Raw genomic sequence first — 24258 nt, 5'->3', positions numbered from 1 at the left:
GCTAGTGGTCAAGGAGGAGAGCTGGGTGTACAGTAGGGGAGTGCAAGGAGTACCGGGAATCCATGTGGCTGTGCGGTCGCCCAGGAGGACAAAGTGGCTGAACGCACAGGAAGAGGGGGAGCCCACGCCTGTCTGTCCCTACCTCCAACCCCGACGATGCCAGAGAAAGTGCAGTGCTTCATCACAGAGCTGCACATGCATGCGGCCCAAGGCTCAGAGGAGCCTAAGTAGGAGAGGGTGGGACCTATGCACCTGGGTGCTGCCCCAGGTCAATGAGGCAAGGCAGCAGGTCCACAACACGTCCAAGCAGCTGCGATGTCTGGTGCCCTACACTGGCCCTCAGAGCTTGCCAATTGCTGCTCCTTCCTGTCACCTCCCACATCTCATGTGAATTACTCTTGTGAACCAATCCTAACTGGAACTTCAGGGGGAAGGCAACTGTGAGCAATGTAGCTCCAACTTTGCTAAGTTGACTCCGTCCAAACCACATCCTATCTTGACAAAGAAGAGTCTGAAGCCAAGGGAGTGAGGTTCCAAGGCTGGAATTTCAGATATGTTTTCTGTATGGGCCTTTTGTGAGGAATTCCCACAGACCATACACCCCCAGGATCTTGGTCCCAAACCTGCCCACTCTAGCCCTCTGTCGTCCTTCACAGGCCATTTTTGGCAGTGCCAAGAATCCCTGATTCTGGTCCTAATGTTTCAGCAATCACAGCTAGACATTCTGCTCCCAGATCTTGGACATCTTCCTTTGGCTGACACCTTCTTCCCTTCATTCTTGTACCCACACGTCCTAAGTGACCCCAAAGAGGTCACACAAGTGACTCTGGTGTACACATTGTCTACTCAATACATGGATCTCCTCTGTATCCCTGCTAAATATTCCATTTTGTTTATAACCACTGATGGTCAACACACGGTCAAGGCTGCATTCCTATTCCATTTTGAATAATGGAAAAGAGAAATATTATTTATATTGAGTTGCAATATGTCTTGCCGTACTTTCCACCTATTAGTCTAAATATTACCACTGGGTTCCATAGGAAAAATCAAATTCCCCAGATGTGGTGGTGAAGACTTGCAGGGACTAGAGCCAGACAAACCCAGGCTCAAATCTTAGCCCTCCCCATCTCTGCTGGTGCTGCACCCTGGCTTCCCACTCCTCCCAGTATCCTGTAGGGATCAGCATTGTGGTAATCTAATAGTGATTTTTTTCTCTTTCCACAAGTGTCTTCTGCTTCGGTTTCTTCATCTGTAAATGGCACCTGTGAGAATGTATTTTATTTTTTTAAGAGATTTTATTTATTGATTGATGAGAAACAGAGAGAGAGAGAGAGAGGCAGGTTCACAGGCAGAGGGAGAAGCAGGCTCCACGCAGGAGCCCTATATGGGACTCGATCCTGAGACTCCAGGATCAGACCCTGGGCCAAAGGCAGGCGCTAAACTGCTGAGCCACCAGGGCTGCCCTAATTTTGAAAAGAAAACACAGCACAGTGCCCGGCAAACACCAGCTTTTATTACCCAAAGACACCAATGTCCAAAAGCACATTCTTTTCTAGTTCAGCACCCCTGCTTCCCGTCGTGGTCCGCAGGCCCCTCGGCTGCCCAGGCTGGAGGGGCAGCGCAAGCTCCGGGCGGCCTGCAGAACGAGCTGAGTTCACATCTGGAAGGCACAGGGAGGTGCCTGGGGACGCGGAGAACAGCTGTCCTGGAAGTGAGCAGGAGACGGCCCCAGCTGGCGAGGGGCAGCCGCGGGGCAGGGAGCAGCTGCACGCAGCATCGCAGCATCGCAGCATCGCAGCATAGGCGGCCTGGCCCTGGCCGGGGCCTTGGCCCCCTGCCCAACCCTGCGCTCGCTGCTCACTTCAGCCTGGCAGCAAGCAGCTGAAGGAGATGCTCCTTCCACGTTATCAAGTCCCTACAATTTCCTACTCCTCCTTGACCTAGAAAAACAGGCCGGCAGAGAAATGGCATCCCATCTGGAGTTACAGCGAGCTCTGGGAGAGATTTCACTTGATCTAGCTCTTAAGGAAGCCACGGGAGGAGAAATGAAAAAGGCAGAACAAGCAAGGCAATAGGCACTTTACAGCAGCCGCTGGCTCTAAGCGTGTCCTGGCAGGATGGAACATTTCGTGGCTAAGAAGACTGAGGCTCCGAGAAGGAAAATGATTGCCCTAAATCTCACAGGAGAGTTGTAGCGGAGCCCGGCTTATGGCACAAGTGTCTTCTGTTTCCCATACTCAAACCTTCCATATTTCCTCCTTACCCCACCCTGGTGTACACAGAGACACATACACACATATAGGATGGATGCGTTAGAGATAATTTAGAAATGCAGAAAACGAAGAAAATTAAAATCATCTAAAACACCAAAATTCAGAAGTTACATGTTGGGGTATTTTCTCTTTCTCTATGTATGCACAGAATACCTGAATAATATATAGAATACATTTTTAAGGACTGGAATTTAGTATAAATATAGATTTGCAAATTCTTTTGCTCATTTACTATATAATGAAGTATATCTACACATATTCTTCCAAAACATTTAATAGCTTTAAAAAACATCATACACATGTACCATATTTATTTAACTGTTTCCCCTATGGATGATCTTGAGATTATTTTTATTATTTTGCAATTAACAAGGCAATGTGCAACTTCTACTTCCGCCCAAAGTGGAGTCACAGGATCAGATTTATTCTCCCACCTGATAAAAAGCTTTTAAAACATGCACACACAAATAAAGTTTTAAAACAGCTTTTTTCAAAAAACTGGCCCTGAGGCAATGAAGTATAGTGATCCTGGGGAGGTGGGAAATCACCAAGGTGTGTGAGCGTGTGAGTTTGCTCCAGCTTGCCACCCTGAGAGAGTTTTCAGGTCATAGTGCAGAGTCAGGGAACCCAAGCAGAACTTGCTGAAGAACCTGAGATGAGCAGACAAAGCTGGGAGTCCAGAGAGACCAGTTAGAAGAAGCAGAGAAATTTCTGCACAGAGAGCAAGCCCTGGAGACTTGCAGAGGGCCTGTCTTGAGTCTTCAGGAGAATATTAATTAGCACATGTAAGAAAACTGCTAGAGGCTGTAGAAATAACTATTTGAAGAGATTAGAGGTAACAGTGCACAGCATTCACATACAGCTGGAAACTATTTATTTCCACCATTGGGCACAGCCTATTCCCACCAGCCAGACTAGAAAAATTTGGAATTCACGGGGCCTTCAGCATGGCAGTCAGGAAGGTCTTAACTCAGTAATGGGGAAAAATTCGCCTTAGACTGAGCCTTGTTCTGAACCCACCAAAAAACTCATAAAAACAAGACCCCAAAAAACCAACTTGTTTCTAAGCAACTCAACTGCATCCCAGAAAAATGATCAAGATTATTTTTAGGGATACAAAAATATTCAGGACACTCAGGACCAACAAGGTAAAATTTACAATGTCTGGCATCCAATAAAAAATTACCCAGCAGGCAAAAAACAACAACAACAACAACAACAAAATTACCAAGCCAGCAAAGAATTAGGAGAACACAATTCACCAAGTGGAATTCAATCAATCAATTAAAACGGATCCAGATATAACACAGATGTTAGAATCAGCAGACAAGTTCATTAAATCAGTTAACAGTTATCATAACTGCATTTCATGTGTTCAGATAATGAAGTAGAGACATAGAAGATACAAAAAAGATCCTAATCACTTTCTAGAGCAGAAAACTAAAATGTCTGAGGTAAAGAGTACAGTAGGTGCAACTAAAGGCAGATTCGAAATTGCAGAAAAAAAGATTAAGTAACTTGAAGTGTAGCATATTCAAGGCATACACAATGAAACTTGGAGAGAAAAAAAATTTTAATGACAAGAACAACAGTGAAATATGGGACAGTTCCAACATTTTGAAAGTCTGACATCCTCAAAACAGGAGAGAGAAGGGAGGACAGAAGAAATAATGGTCAAACTTTTCTAAATTTGATGAAAATTATAAACCCATAGATCCAAGGAGCTTAATAAACCCCAAACACAAGAAAATGAAGAACACTACAGCAGTGCATACTGTCAGAGGCATACTTTGGAGATGTCGCAGGTTCAGTTCCAGACCACCACAATCAAGTGAGTCAAATGAATTTTTAGTTTCCCAGGGCATTTAAAATGTATGTTTACACTATACTGTAATCTATTAAATGTGCAAAAGCATTATGTCTAAAAAATGTACATACTTTAATTTAAAAATATCTTATTGGTTTGTCAAAAAAATAAAATTAGAAATACCATGCAATACCATAATTCCACTACTGAATTTTTGTTCAAAGGAAACAAAGACACGAATTTGAAAACACTAATTTGAAAAGATATACATACCCCTATGTTTACTGAAGATTATATGAAAAGAATAATTTGAAAGACACTAATCTGAAAAGATACATACCCCAATGTACATTGCAGATTATTTACAATAGCCAAGAATAGAAGCAATCTGTGCCCATGGATAGATAAATGGATAAAGAAGATATTCAGCCAAAACCAAAAAAAAAAAAAAAATAGAGATCTTGCTGTTTGTGACAACATGGGTGGACCTAGAGGGTATTATGCTAAGTGAAATAAAGACAAATAACATATAATTTCACTTATATGTGAAATCTAAAACAAACAAAAAAAGAACAAACAAGAAAGCAGAAGCAAGTCCATAAATACAGAGAACTGGTGATTGCCTGAGGGGAGGGTGGGCGGATGGGTGAAATGGGTGAAGGGGCAGGGAGATCCAGGCTTCCAGTGGTGGAATGAATAAGTCAACGGGAGAAAGGCACAGCATTGGGAATATAGCTAATGATACTGCAATAGTGCCGTATGGGGACAGATAGCAGTTACACTTGTGGTGAGCACTGCATAACACAGATACACAATCGCTATGCTGCACACCTGAAACTCATGTAACATTGTATGCCAACTATACCTCAATAAAAAATATATATATACTGCTAAAAAATGCTAGCCATTAAGTGAGTTGTAATCTATGATCACAGATCACCATAACAAAAAACAATGAAAAAGGTTGAAACGCTGAAAGAATTACCAAAATGTGACAGAGACACACCATGAGCAAATACTGTTGGAAGAATGATGCTGATGGACTCATTTAATGCAAGGTTGCCACAAGCCTTTAATCTGTTAAAAAAAAAAAAAAAAAAGTAATACCTACAAAGTGCAATAAAGTGAAATACAGTAAAACAAAGTATATCTGTATTACATTCAAATCTAATAAAAAAAAGAGAAAATCTTAAAAACAGCCAGAAAAAAAGACATGTTACCTACATAGGAACAAAGATAAGGATGGCAGAAACTTTCTCATATGAAGCAAAGCAAGTGAGATGACAATGGTGCAATATTTTAAAATACTGAAAGAAATAAGTCAACCTATAATTCTATATTCAGATTAAGATTTCTTATAAAACTGAAAGGCTTCCAGATTGGAAAGGAAGAAATAAAACCGTCTTGATTAGCAGATTATATGATTCTCTACATAGAAAATCTAACAGAATCTACAAAAAAGTTACCAAACTAGTAAATTCAGCAAGATTGGAAGATACAAAATCAATATGCAAAAATCAATTCTACCTCTTTAAGCTATCAATGCACAATCAGAAACTGAAATTAAAAAACTATACGCTGGAAAGCCGGGGTGGCTCAGTGGTTTAGTGCCGTCTTCAGCCCAGGGTGTGATCCTGGAGTCTCGGGATGGAGTCCCACATCAGGCTCCCTGCATGGAGCCTGCTTCTCCCTCTGCCTCTGCCTCTCTCTCTGTGTGTGTCTCTCATGAATAAATAAATAAAATCTTTTAAAAAAATAAAAAATAAATAAAAAACTATACAACTCTTACAACTCAAAGATTAAAAAACAAAAACAAAAAACAATTTGAAAATGGGCAAAGAGGGATGCCTGGGTGGTTCAGTGGTTGAGCATCTGCCTTTGGCTCAGGTTGTGATCCCAAGGTCTTGGGATGGAGTCCTGCATCAGGCTCCCCGCAGGGAGCCTGCTTCTCCCTCTGCCTATGTCTCTGCCTCTCTCTCTCTCTCTCTCTCTCTCTGTGTGTGTCTCTCATGAATAAATAAATAAAATATTAAAAAAGAAAGAAAGAAGATGGAGAAATTGAAACCCTAATCTACTGTTAGTCACTTTGGAAAATAGTTTGGGAGTTCCTCAAAATAAACAGAGTTACCATACAATCCCAAAATTCCATTCCCAGATATATACCCAAGACAAATAAAAACATATGTTCGTGTAAAAACTTGTACACAAATGGAACATTATTTCATAATGGTCAAAATGAGTAGAAACAACCCAAATATCCATCCATCGCTGATGAATGGATAAATAATACATGTGATGAAGTATTACTAACCAATAAAAAGAAATGAAGTTGTGGTACACGTGCATGAACCTTGAAACCCTTATGCTGAGTGAAAGAAGCCAGAGGCAAAGGACCGCATATGATACGATTCCATTGATATGAAATGTACAGAATAAGGAAATCGACAAGCAGAAAGTAGACTGGGTTGTTGCCTGGGGCTGGGAAGAATGGGAGAGTTGTGAGGGGTGAAGGGACATTGAAAATGTTCTAAAGCTAGCTATGGCAACGGTTGACTACTCTGCACATACCAAAAGCCACTGAATAGTACGTTTTAAGTGAATGAATTGTACATTAAGTGAACTTTATCTCAAAAAAGCTGTTCTACAAAGTTGGCCTCCAAGAGGTAGGATTCCCAGGAATTAGTCCTGTTCCTGGTAGGAGTCTCCATGGAAGCCACGGACGCAACTTAGGTGATGTTTCTTCCTTTTCAGCCTCTTCAGCCCTCTTGTTCCCAGCATTACATGTCTTGTAAGTCTAGATATTAGTAAGTCACCTACTGAGCCCTCAAGTACGTGAGTGGCAGCGTCAGGACGTCCTTACTGGTGCCTCAAAGAAACCTGCAGCAGCCCCTCAGAGCAGGGGCCGAATCTGTCCGCCCAGCCATGAAGCAGGCCCCAGACTGGCCAAGGAAACTGCATGCCACCAGGATGCAGGCAGCCCTAGAGCTGCTGGGCACCCTCTCTTAAGGTTCCAGAGACTCTTCCCACATTTGAGCTGTCCAGCCTCAGAGACTGTAGTTTTTATCCTGCTTCTGAAGCACCTGAAGCCAGTTCCTTCTCTCCCTCTTTGAGAGCTGAGTGGGGGGAAAAGCTTCTCTGTTCCTTTGCAGAGCAGTGGGGCTATCCATCGACTCCAGGGATCCCCCTGGATTTGAAGCTGGACTGGCCACCAGCTCTTATTTCACAAGGGAGGGACCCAGGAAGAGTGTCCAGCTCAGGAATGCCCGCTGCAGCCCTGCCCTCCACCCTTCCGAGGCCTCTGACTGGGGCAGCCCCTGCCTGCGGTGTGCCAGACCAGGGGGGCTGTCGGATGCTGGAGCTTAACTCGGGAAGCCTCCGGCTCCCCCTTCTTTCACCACAGGGTGAAGCTTAGGCCTTGAATGACTGTTGTTCAACATCTCCTTCTGTGATTCCTGCCTCCAAAGCAGGAACTTCCCCACCATCCAGAGCAAGTAGAGGAAAAAGCCTATTTGAGGTGGGGGGGGACGGGGGCGGGGGGGGGGTGCTCAGGATAGCTGTGCCGCTGGAGTCAGCAGAATGTACTCAGGGGGACTACTTTCCACCACCCTCGGATGCCCAATGTGGGCAGGTGGGCAGGGGTTCTTCAGGGGAGGACGGGCCCCTCTTGTATCTCTCCCTTCCTGCTCAGCTCAGGACAAAGAAGGCACAGAGCCCCCAGCCCAGGAGGGCGAGGTCAGCAGGCCAGGGAGCCATGGGTCTCCTCTCAGGGCCTCTGGTCAACCCCAGGGGACAGTGGAGGTTCTCGAGAGGCTGTCTCACAGGGTCCCTGTTAGTTCTCTTCAGGCTAGAGGGATGGGGCCTCTGAAGCAAGGCTGACGGAGGGAACACCTCACAAGCATGTGTCCTTACTGATCCTAAGCAGCTGCCTTCCTCTGCTTTTGGTGCCATGAAAACATTTTCCTTAATTTTAGGGGCCCACTTTTACTTAATGGGAGACCGGAGACACAACATTCACGCCATCCTAAGCGCACACGGAAAGAACACCAAATACCTTCCGTGAAGGCCTCGCCCCTTGTCCCAGGATTATTCTAATCGTATTGCTCTCTGTGAATTTGCTGCATGCTATTCTAATTATCTGCCAACTGGCTTGTCTCGCTACCAGACCCAAGTTCCTCACGGGCAAGATTGTGCCCTTATCCATCTTTGTCTTCCTACTGTTAGGAAAAAGCACTGCCTGGAGAAGGCCAGAGATAAAAGTTGTGCTGAACTAAATGCAGAGCTGGGGGCCAGACCCGGCCACGCTCTGTCCACTTGGGTCCAGCATTGTTCTGCTCCACTGGAAACTCCGGGCCGAGCAGGGCATGGGGGCTGCAGGGAAGGACCGGGAGGGATTTCTATGCTGGGGCCTGAGGCTCCGTCTACTCAACCTCCTCCTTCCCTCCCTCCTCTGACAGGTGCCTAAAGGCTCTCTCTGCCTCCTCTTGCTCCCTCTTTTTATCCCTCACAGGTGTTCCCTCAATAAACCTCTGGCCTATGTCTGTGTTGGGATCTGCTTTTGGAAAAATCTGAGCTGGGAGGGTGTGACCTAAGGGCTCTCAGAGTGGGGATCTGGCTAGCAGTAGGGCAGGGTCAGGGCAGCAGGCATTTTCCAGGGAGCCCTCAACATCCCCTTCCTGATGCTCCGAAGGGGTCCGGATTAGGCCACTTGACTTCCTCACCAGTTTGATATGGTTAGAAAGCTGGAGGTCTACACTGTGTTTTTAAATGAATCACAATATCCAAGGGGTTAAAGACACAGTTTTGGCTGGCAGAGAAAATGCTCACGACAAGTGCTGTCTGCAGTCCATTCCCTTAGAAGTGTATGCAAGCTTCCAGGTGAGCCTAGGAGGCAGCGCACAGACCGGAGAGGACATCAACCCTGATGGTGCCTAATCCATCCTAAGACCTCCAGCCACTACTAGGCTGGAAGCAGGCACCATCCTGTACAGCTGAAACCAGAAACCGAATCTACAAGACTGGTAAAGGCTGAGAAGGCATCCCACCTGCTATATTGCCCTCAATTATTCCTTCTTTTGCAAGAGAGGTATAAGACAATTTTATTGGGAATAAAATTGGAACCTTGAGACTGGTGCAGGAGTGGCTGGAGGGCCAGGAAGAGCTAGGCAGGCCTCGGGGCTTGCAGGGAATGTCCTGAGAATCAAGTGAGAACACAGGCACGTTTGCCTCCAATGAGTGGGGACACTTTCAAATCTTAGCTCTTCTATGACAGGTGACATGCCTGGGGGATGGAGATCAGTGACAGATTCCTCACCTGTGACCATCAAATCCTAGTGTTTTGACCAAAACCAGACAATGCACAAGTAACATCTACGGGAAACCGACAACTTGAAAACCAAGTAACAACAGGGTGTCAGCCAGTGAGAACAATGCCTTCTTACACATTTCCCATGTTGCCTTAGATACCAAGATACTTAAAACTAAATTCAAATGCCTTTACCTCTGTTCCTCTTTCATCAGGTCTGGTCTAACTTTTCAATGACCACATTATGGTATCCCAATTTTGTAAGCACCACGATGAAGGTGGGAATGTTTAGGTACATGGCCTAAGAGTTGTGACACCACACCCTCCACCCTCGGGGGTGGGAGCTGTTGGAAGGGGAAGCTCAGCAAAATAGTCATCGATAGTTTGCTTGGTAGTTGTGGTTTTGTGTCTTTATCATACGGGAAATAATGCCTTTGTTTTTTTTCTTTTTTTGGTGTACGGTTCTATTTGATTTGGTCTGTGTTGATCGGGGTAGGCCTCACATGGCACAACCCATTTGTGCTGCCTTCTTGCTGAGAGCACAAGCCCCACCACTAGTCTAAGCAGAGTCTGAGAAGTTCTGTGCTGACCCATTCATGGGAGTCTAAGAATATATGCATTTATCCAACAAATATTTATTGCTATTTTGACACTCATTTTTATCTTATGCAGTCTGCTCTGGCAGACAAACTGCTCTGGCAAAGACAAACCAGACAAAGGATTTGTAATCTAGGTCAAGTTCTGTGAGGTCCTTTGTGATCTGTCAGTTGTTTGGGGAAAGCAGACACTCCAGGAGCCATGGCATCCTAAGGTGACAGCCTGAGCTCTCCAAAGACTCCCAAGCACCTTCATGTCTGTTTCCTTCTCAAAGTCTGCCAGGTTGTGGTCTTGACCCTCTACCCCATATTTTTATTATGCAAACACATATTCATACCTTTTATCCCTTATGTCAGATCCTAAGTTTCTGAGTCAAAGGGCCATAGCCTACAATCATTTGGAAAGAAAGAGGTTGAAAGGCAGTATTTAAATCCAAGGTATCCCAGATTAAAGTGGCATAAACTATCAAAACCTTTGACCCATTAAGTTCACTTTTAGGAATTTATCATACAGATACACAAAATTCACATAAACATGTGTATATAAATGTTTATTTTAGCAAAATTTATAATGGAAAAATATTAGAAATCTAAACATCTCTCAATAGGGAACTGGTTCAGACATAATGGAACAGCCATACATGCAATCCTATGCAGCCTTAAAAAAGAGAAAGGATACTTTATTAAATATTTAAAAGGTATAATGTTAAGAGAAAAAAGCAAGGTACAGAACATTGTATATAGTATGCCATTGTTTTTGTGGGGAAAAAAAGGGGAGGACTATTCTCTTACATATGCATATTTCTAAAAAAAAAAAACACTGGGAGAGATTGGTTGGCTCCAGGGAGGGGAATTCAATGGCTAGAAAATGGTGGTGGCAGAGAGGCTTCTTTTGTACCTTATGAATAATGAACCATGAAAATGTATTGCTTAGAAATAATTAAAATTTTAAATAAACTAATTACGGGCACTATGATGATACTTGATACTACTACTCTTCCTAAAAAAGGGCCAGCACTATTCCACATATAAATGGATACAACTTAATAACTATAATACTTTTCTGGATTTTCTCAGAAAATGGGAAAGACAGGAATTGGTGTGCCCATTTTACAAATAAAGAACATAAATGAAAAAGTTAGAGGATTTACTCAAGATCCCACAGCGAGTTATGAAAGGCTTTAACAGCGCATTGGTACCCAACTGTTCATTTGTCCAAGTAGAATTTCAGCTTTTACTTTGTGTATCTCCACTGTGTGATCTGGAGAGAAGCACTCTCTCTCTTAACTGAGTACCTTCATCTGTAAGACAATGAGGTTGGACTAGGTAGGTTCCGAGGTTGATTTCAATTCCAGTTCTATGACCTTTTTTTTAAAAAAAGGATTTTATTTATTTATTCACGAGAGACACAGAGAGAGAGAGGCAGAGACACAGGCAGAGGGAGAAGCAGACTCCATGCAGGGAGCCTGATGCGGGACTCGATCCCGGGACTCCAGGGTCATGCCCTGGGCTGAAGGCAGGTGCTAAACCACTGAGCTACCCAGGGATCCCCCTCTATGACCTCTTTGAACAAAAAAACCTAAAACAATCTCAGGCCTCTTTTTCTTTCATGATCACAACCACACTAATCCTTCAGATGCCCCTTCATCTGTTCCCTGATAAGAATGAATCAATACACTCCCAAGAGCAGAACTTTGTCACCAGAACAAAACCTCTAGAAAAAAGACACAGTACTGCTGAACACTTCAAGTTTATTTATTTTTGTAATCTCTCCATCCAACGTGGGGCTCAAATTCACAACCCTGAAATCAAGAGTCACATGTTCTTCTGACTAAGCCAGCCAGGTGCCCCTGTGCTGGCACAGAGACTCCAGGACCATTTGTTAAACCAAAAGAAAAACTCTTAACAAAATCCTGAAGACACCCAATACAACAGAGTAATTAATAGCTTTTAGCATTAGGAGTGTCTTATCCATCTTAAGTGAAGATCTCTGTGTCCAACATACAGGCCTATACAAAGATTGAAGCAAAATTAAGTTTGGGCCCCAAGAAGTAAGACTCTAGGTAAGCATTACATAAAAATTGAAAACACTTCCCATGACTGAGGTCCTCACTGTTTCCTGTAACATTTTTTAGTTCAGAGAGTGTGTCTACACTAGAAGAGTAACAAAATGGGACACCTGGGTGGCTCAGCGGTTGAGTGTAGGCCTTCAGCTCAGGGGGTGATCCCCGGATCCAGGATTGAGTCCCACATCAGGCTCCCTACACGGAGGCTGCTTCTCCCTCTGCCTGTGTCTCTGCCTCTCTTTCTCATTGTCTCTCATGAATAAATAAATAAAATCTTTTAAAAAAATAGAAGAGTAATAAACTTCATAAACTCAGAAAAGCACTTAGCATTGAAATCAAATAAACTGACAGTAAAGATTACTACTGTACAAATAAGATAGAGTTGCTACTGAGAGTCATGATGATTTGGATTGACAAGTGGTTCATGTACATGATATAATTGGTGTGATTTTCATCCTGTTGAATCATTTCTGGGACAGACGAAGAACGGACAGGAAGACAGGAGCTGAGGAAAATTGGAATGGCTGCAATGGCCCTGACCCAGTTAACCATACCTCTCTGCTCTTCAGCAAGGACTCATTCAGCACCTCTGTAGTGCTTACCAATTGGGCTCCCATGTTGCCCAAACCCTGGGGGTCCAGAGGTAAGGTCCACTCAGACACAGTTCCCGGGCTCAGGGGCCTCATGTTCCAGCCAGAGAAGACAAACCACAAAATAGCTCTTCATTTTTTGTTGACAGTTTCAAACACCTAGTATGTACCAGACACTCTTCTAGGCACAGCACAGTAGTGAACATGACAGTCTCTCCTCCCACAGAGCTCATGTTCTGGTAGGGGAAAACAAATCATAAGCAAATAGGCAAATAAATAATGTTAGACAGTACATATGATGAAGAAAGCCAAGCCTGGCACAGAAAGGGACTTGTAGGAAGGAGGGAATATTTATTTTATTTTTTAAAGTTTTTATTTATTCATGAGAGACACAGAGAAAGGCAGAGACATAGACAGAGGGAGAAGCAGGCTCCCCACAGGGAGCCCAATGCAGGACTTGATCCCCTGGGATCACACCCTGATCCCTAAAGCAGACACTCAACCACTGAGCCATCCAGGCATCTCAGGAGGCAATATTTCATTTTTTTAAAGATTTTATTTATTTATTCATGAGAGACACAGAGAGAGAGAGAGAGAGGCAGAGACACAGGCAGAGGGAGAAGCAGGCTCCATGCAGGGAGCCTGATGTGGGACTCGATCCCAGGTCTCCAGGATCAGGTCCTGGGCCAAAGGCAGCGCTAAACCACTGAGCCACCCGGGTTGCTCAGGAGGCAATATTTTAGAGAGAGGTCCAAGAAGGCTTTGATGAGGTGACATTTGTGCAGGTCTTTACTGATGAGAAGCAGGCAGCCATGTGAAGATCAGGAGATATTTCCACACTGAGGAGACAGCGTAAAGTCCCTGAAGCAGGAGCAAGCCTAGGGTGTTGGCGTGAGTGACTATAAGGTCTGGTGGCTACAGCCCTGCAAACAGTGGGAGAGCGGACAGAGCTCAGGACAGCCAGGGTAGTTTTAAGTCATGGCAAGTCCAGTTTCTCCAGGAATTTTGGGCTTATTTGAAGCTTATGGAGGAGTTGAGGATGCAATATAATCTCTGTCACACACATTGCATGCATATCCTTGGAATCTGTCTTGACTCCTGTCTCAGCTTCCCTATCTATTAAATTTTGTTGTAATGATTGAGTGAACATTGACAAAGCCCTAAGAACAGTGCATGGCAAGTACTACCCACAGTGTAATAAGTATTAGCTATTACTAAGTTCAGTTATTTATATACAGTAATTATTGGTATATTTGGGCTTATTGGACTGTCTTATGTTTTCACTATGCATATTTGTAGTTGTATAACTTCTTTTCTGCTTTGTAGTGGGTTTTTAAGAGTTTATTTCAGAGAGAGAAAGCCAGAGACAGAGCATGAGCAGAGGGGGAGGGGCAGGGGGAAGAGGGAGAGGGAGACTCCCGCTGAGCAGGGAGTCTGCCCTGCCCCCGCCCTGTGGGGCCATCCCAGGACCCTGAGATCATGACCTGAGCTGAAGGCCAATGCTTAATGGACTGAGGCACCAGGCACCTCTACCATGTAGTGGTTTGATCCAACTTTTCTTAATCCCATTGTAGGATTTGAAAAATACATTTGTTTCTATTCATGAATAATTACCCCTAAAAATTTGAGAGATCCTTGACTTACAATGTAAAATAGGTCAATGCCTCCCAAACAGTATGAAGGAACTCAGAATATCTTTAACATTCTGGCCTCCCTCTCCAACATGCCACATAACTAGGTTAATACTCTCATTCTACCCATTTTGACCATGTCCCATTAAGTTTTTCATTTTCTTTTGGTTTGTCTTTATTTAGCTTTGCCAATGTGATTACCAATTTCTTTGCTCATGACTGATTTTGTATCTCACTCTTCTCTTCTGGGTTTTAGTCCCTTCTTACTAAAGAACATCCTTTAGCAAGTGCTGTTGGCCTATCAAAATTTAACAGAGTGTAGCCCGGGTCTCTCCATTTAACACTCATGAGGAACACAACTATCCCACAATTCATCACTACTATATTCTTTTACTTTGCAAGAAAAATACCAGCCCCAAACAGGGTAAGACTTTTAAGAAACATTTATTCATCTCTTTCCCACTTCTGGACAGAAATCAGTAACAGTGCAAACTGCATCATCTTGAAACACATCTCCACAAAATGCATCCCTATAAAGCCTGTACTGCTGTAAAACTGGGATAAGGTACATAAGAGTATCTGCTGTCACATATTGTACCTTAGCCCCACTTCCTCCTTCAAGCATTTAACATATTTAGATAACTCAATGTCATGATTAGAAAATACGATATAAATTGCTCCATATTATATAGAGTTCATGGTTTCAGAAATTAATGCTGCCAAATAAGAATGTCTTTAGCAGATATTCTTCAGAAGTCAAACTATTAACAGCTTCATTCAACTGTGAATGTGAGGTTACCCAGAAGTGCATTCTGTACCTCAGACATGCTGTTCAGCATATAAGGGCTGCTCTAAATAGTGCACACGCAAAAATTATAAAAATCCTTCAAGATTGTGATGCAGTTCTTATACAACCGAATTGAGGGAATAATGCCATGTGGAAGTCTGGAGCTTCACTTATGAAACCTGTAGTTTCTAGGCTGTAGTACTGGGCCAAAAAAAGTCCTCTGCCTGCTGGTGCTCCTGAGCCCACTTGGTCCCCCATTCAAGTAAAAACATTCACAAGAGTATGACAACGTTGGCATCCAAAGCGGCTTGGACCCTTCTCTGGCCAGCACTAAAAAAATGACAGTCCTAGAATCTTGCCAGAAAATGTACCCAACTTGGGTGTGAAATGCTGTAAAAGTGTTCTCTAGTCATCGTCCTCAGAGATCCTACAGTATTAGAATGCCCAAAGCATTTTTGGGTTTTCGCTTGCTTGTAACCCTACAGAACTGTCTTCTGTCAGTTGTCAACTATGGATCCTTTGGCTTTGAGATCTAATAGAAGTAGCAGCTGTATGAAAGCTTTGGCACTTACTGTGAAATTCCTATAAACAGCTCCAATATATATCTTAATGACCATTATTTTAAAGCACAGACCAAAATCCCTTTAGAATTTAACATCCTAATGTCCTCTATTTTGAAAAGAAAAAAAGAAACTGCCATATATTTTGTTAAGAGTTAATGTTTCAACAATTACATTTCTGGGAATCTACCCGAAGTAATTCTATTATTTGTAACTGGGAAAAATTGGCAGTAACTTCGATGTCCAAGAAAACTGCAAATGTGGCACACGATGCAGATGGGTTCATGACATAATCACTACAGGGTATTGATAATATACTGTCAAAGTGTTCTGTGACAAAGTGAGAGAAGGATTGTGGGTATGTCTAGTGTGGAGTCAGTCCTGGCTGGCTCATACGCAATTCTGACTTGTCTAGTTTGTCTGACACAATTGTGAATTTAGTGGACACATAGGCACTATTTCCCTAAGCTGACTTCAATGAGCATTTTAATATTTTGTATTTGAGGCCAAAAAAGTCAGAAGATACATGCATTTTCCTGGGGGATGAGGACACAGAGGACAGAGCAGAACTATGATTAACATTACCTTCTTTGACTGATTTTTAAACTCCTATAGAGCTTATGAGCAAAACCAAAATCTATTACGTATTTTCACAGGACCATATATCTCCGCTTTACTTCACTTTTCACAATGATAATCTGTGTAATTATTTAATTAATGTCCATCTGGTCTGTAAGTCCCATTAGTGCAGGTTGTATGTTCTGAACTACTACCTGGCATGTAGTCATGAGAGTCAAGGAAAGGCACGGGAGAGAAAGAAGAAAGAGAAGGTAAAGGGGAAAAGGAGAAAGAAAAGGGGTTAAGGAAAGAGGGAAAAACTGCAAAATGTTTATGAAGGACACAATGATTCGAGGAGACAGCACACTGTCAGATTAGGGGAGCACACTTTCATTGCTTCCACTTACAACACAGCAAGGCCAAGAATCAGTGAAATCAACAGGAAGGGGGCAAGGGGATGCCTTGGCAGATGGCAAGTCAGGACATGGCAAGTCAGGATTCTCCGGCAGGACCAGCAGTGTGAGAGAGCACTGGCAAGGGGGACAGGTGACCAGCAGGAATGTGGCAGGAGAGCAACATACTGAGGCATGCACTTGTTCCTGTATTTTCAGTAGTCTGAGGCCAGGGATACCTGGAGATATGGGGAAAGGGATGGGGAAATGCCCCCATAAGGCCTAAGTGTAGGTGGGGATATAAAGCCAGTAACATAGATATGTCAGTATCAGTATGTCTTGTTTATAACCTCAAGTGGCTACTGCTAAGGAAGGATATTTGATATATTCAATGATTAAAACCAAATAAAGGTTATCAAAATGATGATGAATTCAATGGTTGTGATGGCTTTTCTCCTCTTAATGTTCATAATTAGTTACTCTTATAATTAAAATAAACACATAATAGGAAAAACCATGTCTCACTTGAAGAAAATAGAAGTGCTATTTTCTTTAAGCAGGTGCTAAGAATTTTGTAATCTACTGTTTCTGCCTTTTCCCCAGTTCTAAGAAAATTCAAGAATCAAATTTTGACTTCAATCACAGCAACAATTAGTGTAGTAATCTAGATAATTGCTTTCTTCTCATTCTATAGAGCCAAAGGTAACCAGAAAAAAAAAAAAAATCTCCAAAAGCTTTATTTTGTTTACTCCTGTTGACATGAATCTTTACCATGCTGGGAAGGAAAATTTTTCCTCTATCCTTCAAAGATTCTTCCCGCTGGTGGAACAATTAAGTTCAGATAGATTAGCAGGAGAAAATCAAATTTAATTTTGTATGTATGAGAACCCCACATACACAAGAAGTTCAAAGACAGAAAGGTAAAATGGGAGTATATATGCCATCCTGAGCTAAGGAATGGGAAGAGGCCTGAGACTTCAAAGAGGGGGTAAGGCAATTCACAGAAGAATAAGAGTAGATGTTTTAGATGTAATTAGAGGTTTTTTTTTTTTTTTTAAGGATTTATTTATTTATTTATTTATTTATTTATTTATTTATTTATTTATTTGACACACACACACAGAGAGGCAGAGACATAGGCAGAGGGAGAAGCAGGCTCCATGCAGGAAGCCTTGCAGAAGCAGGCTCCATGCAGGAAGTGCTCAACCACTGAGCCACCCAGGCTCATGTAATTAGATGTTTACCAGAGAGAGTCTCTGGTATAAAATTTTGTCTCTGGTATTAACTCTAAATCTGGGAAAGACCCCCCCCCCATTTAAATTCTTCCAGATAGTTAAGAAAATGGCAAAAAAATTTCTCTTGGGTCTGCAGAATCTCTATTGCCTTTAGCTTAATTATCACATGCCAAAGTGGCACATTTTAGGGAGACTTGCTCTGAATCTCTTCAACCACATGAGTTAGTCTTAAATGTATACTGTCCTTGCTATACTACTCACACTGTCATATGAGTATGAATTTACTTTTTAACTAGACCAGTGACTCTCAATGAGGGGTATAAAGAAGAGAGAAGGGATTACAAGATGAAAACATGGCCTGACAAATCAGATCAACCTGGAGGTCTGTTTCTAGATTACACAGCAGCTTACTTGCACCCTCCCCAAACCATAGGCATCACTGCCATTGTGGGATGACATATTTATGGGAGCTGTTATACCCTAGAGGGGAGTTAGGAGGCAAAAAGAATTAATAACCAGTGATGAGGTTTGTATTTTCACAAAAAGATCAATTTTGGAATAAAAAACTTATTGGTTTCTATCCTAGATTTGACATTTATCCTATGTTCCTCATTTTCAAATAGATATAGAAATCTCTTTCTTTCAAGACGCCTGGGTGGCTTAGTGATTGAACATCTGCCTTCGGCTCAGGTCGTGATCCCGGGTCTGGGGATCGAGCCCCACACTGGGATCCCTGTGAGGAGCCTGCTTCTCCCTCTAGGTCTTTGCTTCTCTGTGTCTCTCATGAATAAATAAAATCTTAAAAAAAAAAAAATCCCTTTCTTACAATATATAAATGTTAAATGTTTCTAAGTGCTTACAAATAGAGCTTAGTAAACGTCCTGTAGGCATTATTTTTCAAGTAGACTTAAGGGCTCCTCTATACTAGAGTTTCTCAATCTTGGCACCACTGACAATATTAATGGACCTGATAATTCTTTTTTTTTGGGGGGGGGGGACCTGATAATTCTTAATTAGGGGGGTGTTATGGCCTAAGTTGTATTCCCTGACCCTGCCACTGATATATTGAAGTTGTAACTCCTGGCACCTCAGAATGTGAATGCATTTGGAAACAGGGTTTTTAAAGTGATAATATTTTTTAAAAAAGATTTTTAAAGATTTTATTCATTCATAGAGACAGAGAGGGGCAGAGACACAGGCAGAGGGAGAAGCAGGCTCCATAAAGGAAGCCCGACATGGGATTCGATCCCGGATCTACAAACCGCTGAGCCACCGGGGCTGCCCTAAAGTGATAATTAAGGTAGAGTGAAATCTTATGGATGGGTCTTGACCAATATGATTGCTGTCCTTTTAAAGAGGAGATTATAACACAAATATATGCAAGCAAAGAGGAAAGATAATCTAAGGGCACAGCAAGAAGATGGCCATCTGCAAACCATGGAGAGAGATCTCAGAACCCTACTGACAACTTCATTTTGGACTGCTAAGTACTGGGAGAGAAAAAAAAATGTTTTGTTTAAGACTTGCACCATGGCATTTTGTTTGAGCCTCACACCACGGCACCATGGCCTGAGCAAATACTGCTTGAGGGTTGTCCTGTGTGCTATAGTATGTTCAGAAGCATCCTTGGTCTCTATCCATACCAGTGGCAATCCCCCAACCCCCACAGTTGTGACACCCGAAAATGACTCCATACATTACCAAATGTCTCCTAGGGGCAAAATCTTCCTCCCCATCCTACTGAGAACCATCCCTTCTGAGAACCACCATTTCAGATGGCCTCTGGTCATCTCTGTTTTTCCAGGGCTCAGTGATGTGGGAAACAAAGGCAGAAGAAAAATTATTACATTTCCTTTCTACCTATAGCCATTGACAAGTCCGTAACACAGACAGAGTGACATTCCTCTAGGAATTCAGCTGCCACTTTCCTAAGGGCAAAAGGCAATCTTGGCCCAATCCCCAAGATCCTGTAAATCTACTAAACATATAAAATTTTCTTTGGAGACTTCCATTATCTCTATCCCCCCCTCTAAGACGCATGGTGGCAATCATCCTCCAAGGATATGACCCACCAATATATCTGGAGAGTCTCAGGACTGAGTTTTTACTAAACAGTAATAAATGACCTTTTCCTAACAAGAGCTAGCCCTCTCAAGGTCCTGGAAATCTTGTTGTCAAAATACCTAGGAGACTTAAGCTATGTCTAACCTCCTCCTCAACTTGAAAATATATAATGGGCCACTCCTCATTATCCAGTGCAGCTCTTTCTGCACACAGGTCCTGTCCCCATGCTTTAATAAAACCACCTTTTTGTGCCCAAGATATCTTAAGAATTTTTTTGGCCAATGGCTCTGAACCCTAATGTCCTTCCTACATCACTCATCCCAATGACTGCTACCTAAGAAAATAATCAAATATTTTCTGAACAAAATCACTTGCCTGGTTCCCTATCATGGGTCTCACTACTTGTTAGGCCAGCAGGATCAAGGGGGATCGGGAGGCATCAACAAAATGGCAGCAGACGCTCCATCTTGTTACCCCCACCTCAGAACTTTTTTTCCCTTCACCAGCAGACCGCCCAAGGACGTGTCATCAGGGGGAGACAGGACCTATGTAGGAAACCTGAGCCATACCTTACCCAGACCCCATATAAGGGCATAAGCAGTTATGGCCCCAAACTCATTCCACCAGTAACATGCCCTAATACCTGTCACCTTACAGACTCACAACCCCTTACCGCTCCCCCTTAAAAAGCCTGCTTGTACTCCCCTAGGCACAACTTCCGGGCCCACTCTTTACCTCCCGTGGGCCTCGGAACCTGAGGGCATGTCCCATTAAAAGCTTGCCTCGACCAGCTTTTGCCTGGCCTATTTCATTTCACTACCAATCGGATTAAACCTGACACTACTCTCTTGCAAACTCCTTTTGCTGTGTTTAAAAAAAAGAAAAAGGAAAAGAAATAACTGACCCAAAATGGAGCCACTTGCCCCCACAACAGCAACCAAAACTTATTGCATTACAGGAATGACTTTAACCAGTCAATCTGGAATTTCCTGATCAATATTAATGAGGTCATCTGCATGACAGACCTACCCTTCCCCCAAAAGGTGACCTTGCCTACAGCAATCCTTTTTTCTTTTGCTAATGACTTCCTTCCTTCTTTCCACAGTTTCTGCCATTAAAAACCACCTGTTTTGTACAGCAACTTGGTGTTCATTTCTACTTGTAAATGGGATGCTACCCGATTCATAAATCCTTGAATAAAGCCAATTAGATTTTCATATTTACTTGTTTGGATTTTTTTTTACAGCTGCAATTAAAGTAATAATTACTACTTTCATAACCATTTGAAGCTCAAGGAACTCAAAAAGAAAACAAATGTCCATTTAAGTGTGAAAATGCTGAAGTCATAATGAGACCCCACACATAATCCAGGAACCTGAAAGCATAGCAAAAAAGCCAAATTCAATGGAGATATTCTTTGGAAAGGGGAAGTCACAAAAGTCTCTGGCACATTCATAAATTTATTGTTTTAACATTGGTATGTGTGCTGTCATGTTATTTGAAAGCTGATGTGTTTGGGCTGGGAGTGATGTGGGGGCAGGGGTGGAGAGGGCTGGCTCTGAGATGCTGAAGAGAGGCTTTAGGAACTCTGGACAAACTGGGAACTGGTGGAGTTTGCACTGTCCAAAGATTTCTGACCAAATCTTTCCAATGATTTGTAGCTTGTACTCAACTATTCACAAGACACTTTTCCAGGACATTATTTTAAATTGGTATAGTCTATTCATTTACAAAATTCATTTATTACATTCTGTTTAATAGCTAAGATTCAGTGTTAAAGATCTGATTTACCCAAGTGAAAAAAAAAGACTAATATTTTGAAGTGCCATTTCCTAAGAATATACCCAATGTTTGTTTCTAAGTTAGTGTTTGTGATTTTTAGTTTCGATATCAACATGCTACTCCAAGTGACAAATGACTACATTAAACTTGGCAGACCATCATGTAAATGCTGTGACAGGCATGCTGGCATCCAGGCATCAGGGGCTGACATGCACCAAAGAGGTGATTTATGACATATTGCCTTTGCAGAAATACAAAAGCTCTTAACTCCTCAGATGCTCTTTGTGACAGAGAGGTTGAAAGGAATCTTCTTCTCAAGTTAGTTTCTCCATGGAAAAGGAGAATGCCTTAAGGATATCCTGAAATTTAGAAACAAAACCATTATAAAACTCTGTGCCAAAATGTCTGTATACCCTGCAAAGCTGGCAGACTTGGGGATGTCAATATTTTTAGAGAGAGATGTTTTAGAGACAGGGTTTAATTGACCAAGTGAGGATGTTTTATAACTTTTTTTCCCAGGAAAGGCGAAAATAATGAAAATCAGCAAAACCATCAAATTGAGAAGTCAACACCGTCACTTGGGCATTTATGAAGTCTGTGTAGCAACCCAAAGTACCACACTCCAATCACCAGAGTAGAAAAGTCAGCACAGCCCTCACTAATTCCTATTCCTCTTATTGCTCGGCTCAATCTCAGCATTCTCAGACGACCTCGTACGACGATTTTGTACTGGACTCATTTCTGCATCTTGAAGATCAAGATCATTTCTGAAAACAGAAAAAAGGAAACAGCATTTCAGAACATAATGTTCATGATTATTCTACAGCAGTTTCTAGTTGACAAGTGCTTTCACACGTACAATTTCATTTAAACCTCCAGTTTTCTACTCTGGTAAATCTATAATAATTATTACTGTTATTCGTATACATATTTTATAACTCAGAAAACAGTGACTGAGTGGAGATTACAGGCCATAAGTGACAGAAGCAGGTATTGAACCCCTTTCTTCCAAATCAAAATCTAGAATAGCTTTGTATTTCATGTAACAGGAAGAAAAGTGCCCTCCTACCCCCGCCAAAAAAAGTGCTCCTATCCTAAGACAAAGTCAGAGTCTAACAAGATCAATTTTTTCTTGATCCTATCTGAGAGCTGATGTTGTAAGGCAACCAAGAAAACAAAATTCCAAAGAAAGAAAAACCCCACCAAAGAGAGGTGGGCCACACAAATTCTCTCACTTTTGACACAGAACTGGAGAAAGGTGGCTGTTGTACAACCAGGTAAGAGGACATGACCTAACTTTTTTTTTTTTTTTTTAATGAGCTAACATTTTAATGAATTCTGAACTATGGGCTAGTTCTGAAGGCCCCTGACATAAGGAGAGTCCACATGCACTGGCAACCTCTTCCAGGAGCCTCTATCAAGTGCTCATGAGAAAGACTGGGAACAAGGTGGGAGACTGGGGAGAGTCCATTTTGTTGGCACAGGATAAAGCTGATAAATGGAGGTGACAGGGTCAGGTAGAAACCCCTACCTCCTCTTGGGACTGTTTTTTCCTATGAGTAAGAGCTTTCAACTACTGCAGGAAACTCACTGGCCCAGGGGAATCAGGCAAAGATCTACGGTCTCTGGAGAAGGGGCAGAGGTCCCTGACTTTAAAATCTAACAGAGAGAACACAATGTGTCTCAGATCTCACTGGCAGAATGAACAACTAGAGGCAGAGAGGCAGCTGGATGGCTGTTGCAGCAAGCAGGAGGGAAGAGCAGAGGGCCTGCAGCCAGCTGGGGCATCAGCAACACCTGGGAATGTGTTAAAAATGCAAACTAGTAGGCCCCACCCCAAATCTACTGAGCCAGACTCTTAGAACTGGGTAAAGCCCAATAATCTGTGTTTTAACAACTCCTTCAAGTGTCTGTAATACATATTTAGGCCTGAGTACCACTTACCTATAGGATTTTGCAGTTGACTGAATATGAAAGGTTGGAGTGAATGAGAAGTGGAGAATGATTCCTGGGTGTCTGGCTTGAACAATGGGGCAGGCTACCATACTACTATTCATTGAGAGAGGGGACAGTGGAGGGCAAGCAGCTCTGGAGAGAAGGGGCTCTTAGGCATTCTGAGGCAAACAGATTTTCCTCACATTTTACATATTTAAAAAACTGAAATCTAGGGGCACCTAGGTGGCTCCATCAATTGGGCATCTGCCTTCAGGTCAGGTCATGATCTGAGGGTCCTGGGATGGAGCCCTGAGTGGGGCTCCCTGCTTGGCAGGGAGCCTGCTTCTCCCTCTCCCTCTGCCTGCTGCTCCCCTTGCTTGTGCTCTGTGTCAAATAAATAAAATCTTAAAAAAAAATTGAAATCTAGAAACATGAAACAGTATGTCAGGACCATTTTTCTGTTTTCATCCTGTTCAATGTAAATAAATTTTATAGCTCAAAACAGTACAATGAGCCAATATTTACAGACATAAGAACACAAGATCAGGGCAGCAGCCCGGGTGGCTCAGCGGTTTGGCACTTCCTTCAGCCCTGGGCGTGATCCTGGAGTCCTGGGATCGAGTCCCACGTCAGGCTCCCTGCATGGAGCCTGCTTCTCCCTCTGCCTGTGTCTCTGT

The 24258-nt window shown here is 42.7% G+C and overlaps 1 protein-coding gene across 5 annotated transcripts in view; it reads right to left on the bottom strand.

Moving 5' to 3' along the window:
• Positions 1-14693: 14693 nt before the first annotated feature.
• The window catches only part of RAD18 (RAD18 E3 ubiquitin protein ligase), a 107318-nt gene continuing 97753 nt past the window's right edge, over positions 14694-24258 (bottom strand). For 4 of the 5 annotated variants that reach the window (XM_038565773.1, XM_038565778.1, XM_038565777.1 and 1 more), the window contains one exon: positions 14694-22413. In XM_038565773.1, the coding sequence (XP_038421701.1) occupies positions 22305-22413 (109 nt within the window). In that variant the 3' untranslated portion in view covers positions 14694-22304. The remainder of the gene's footprint in view (positions 22414-24258) is intronic. The other variant, XM_038565774.1, reaches the window with a different exon arrangement.

Source organism: Canis lupus, chromosome 20, assembly GCF_011100685.1.
Source record: "Canis lupus familiaris isolate Mischka breed German Shepherd chromosome 20, alternate assembly UU_Cfam_GSD_1.0, whole genome shotgun sequence".
NCBI classification, from domain to species: Eukaryota; Metazoa; Chordata; class Mammalia; order Carnivora; family Canidae; genus Canis; species Canis lupus.
This window is presented reverse-complemented; position numbering and strand designations above follow the sequence as displayed.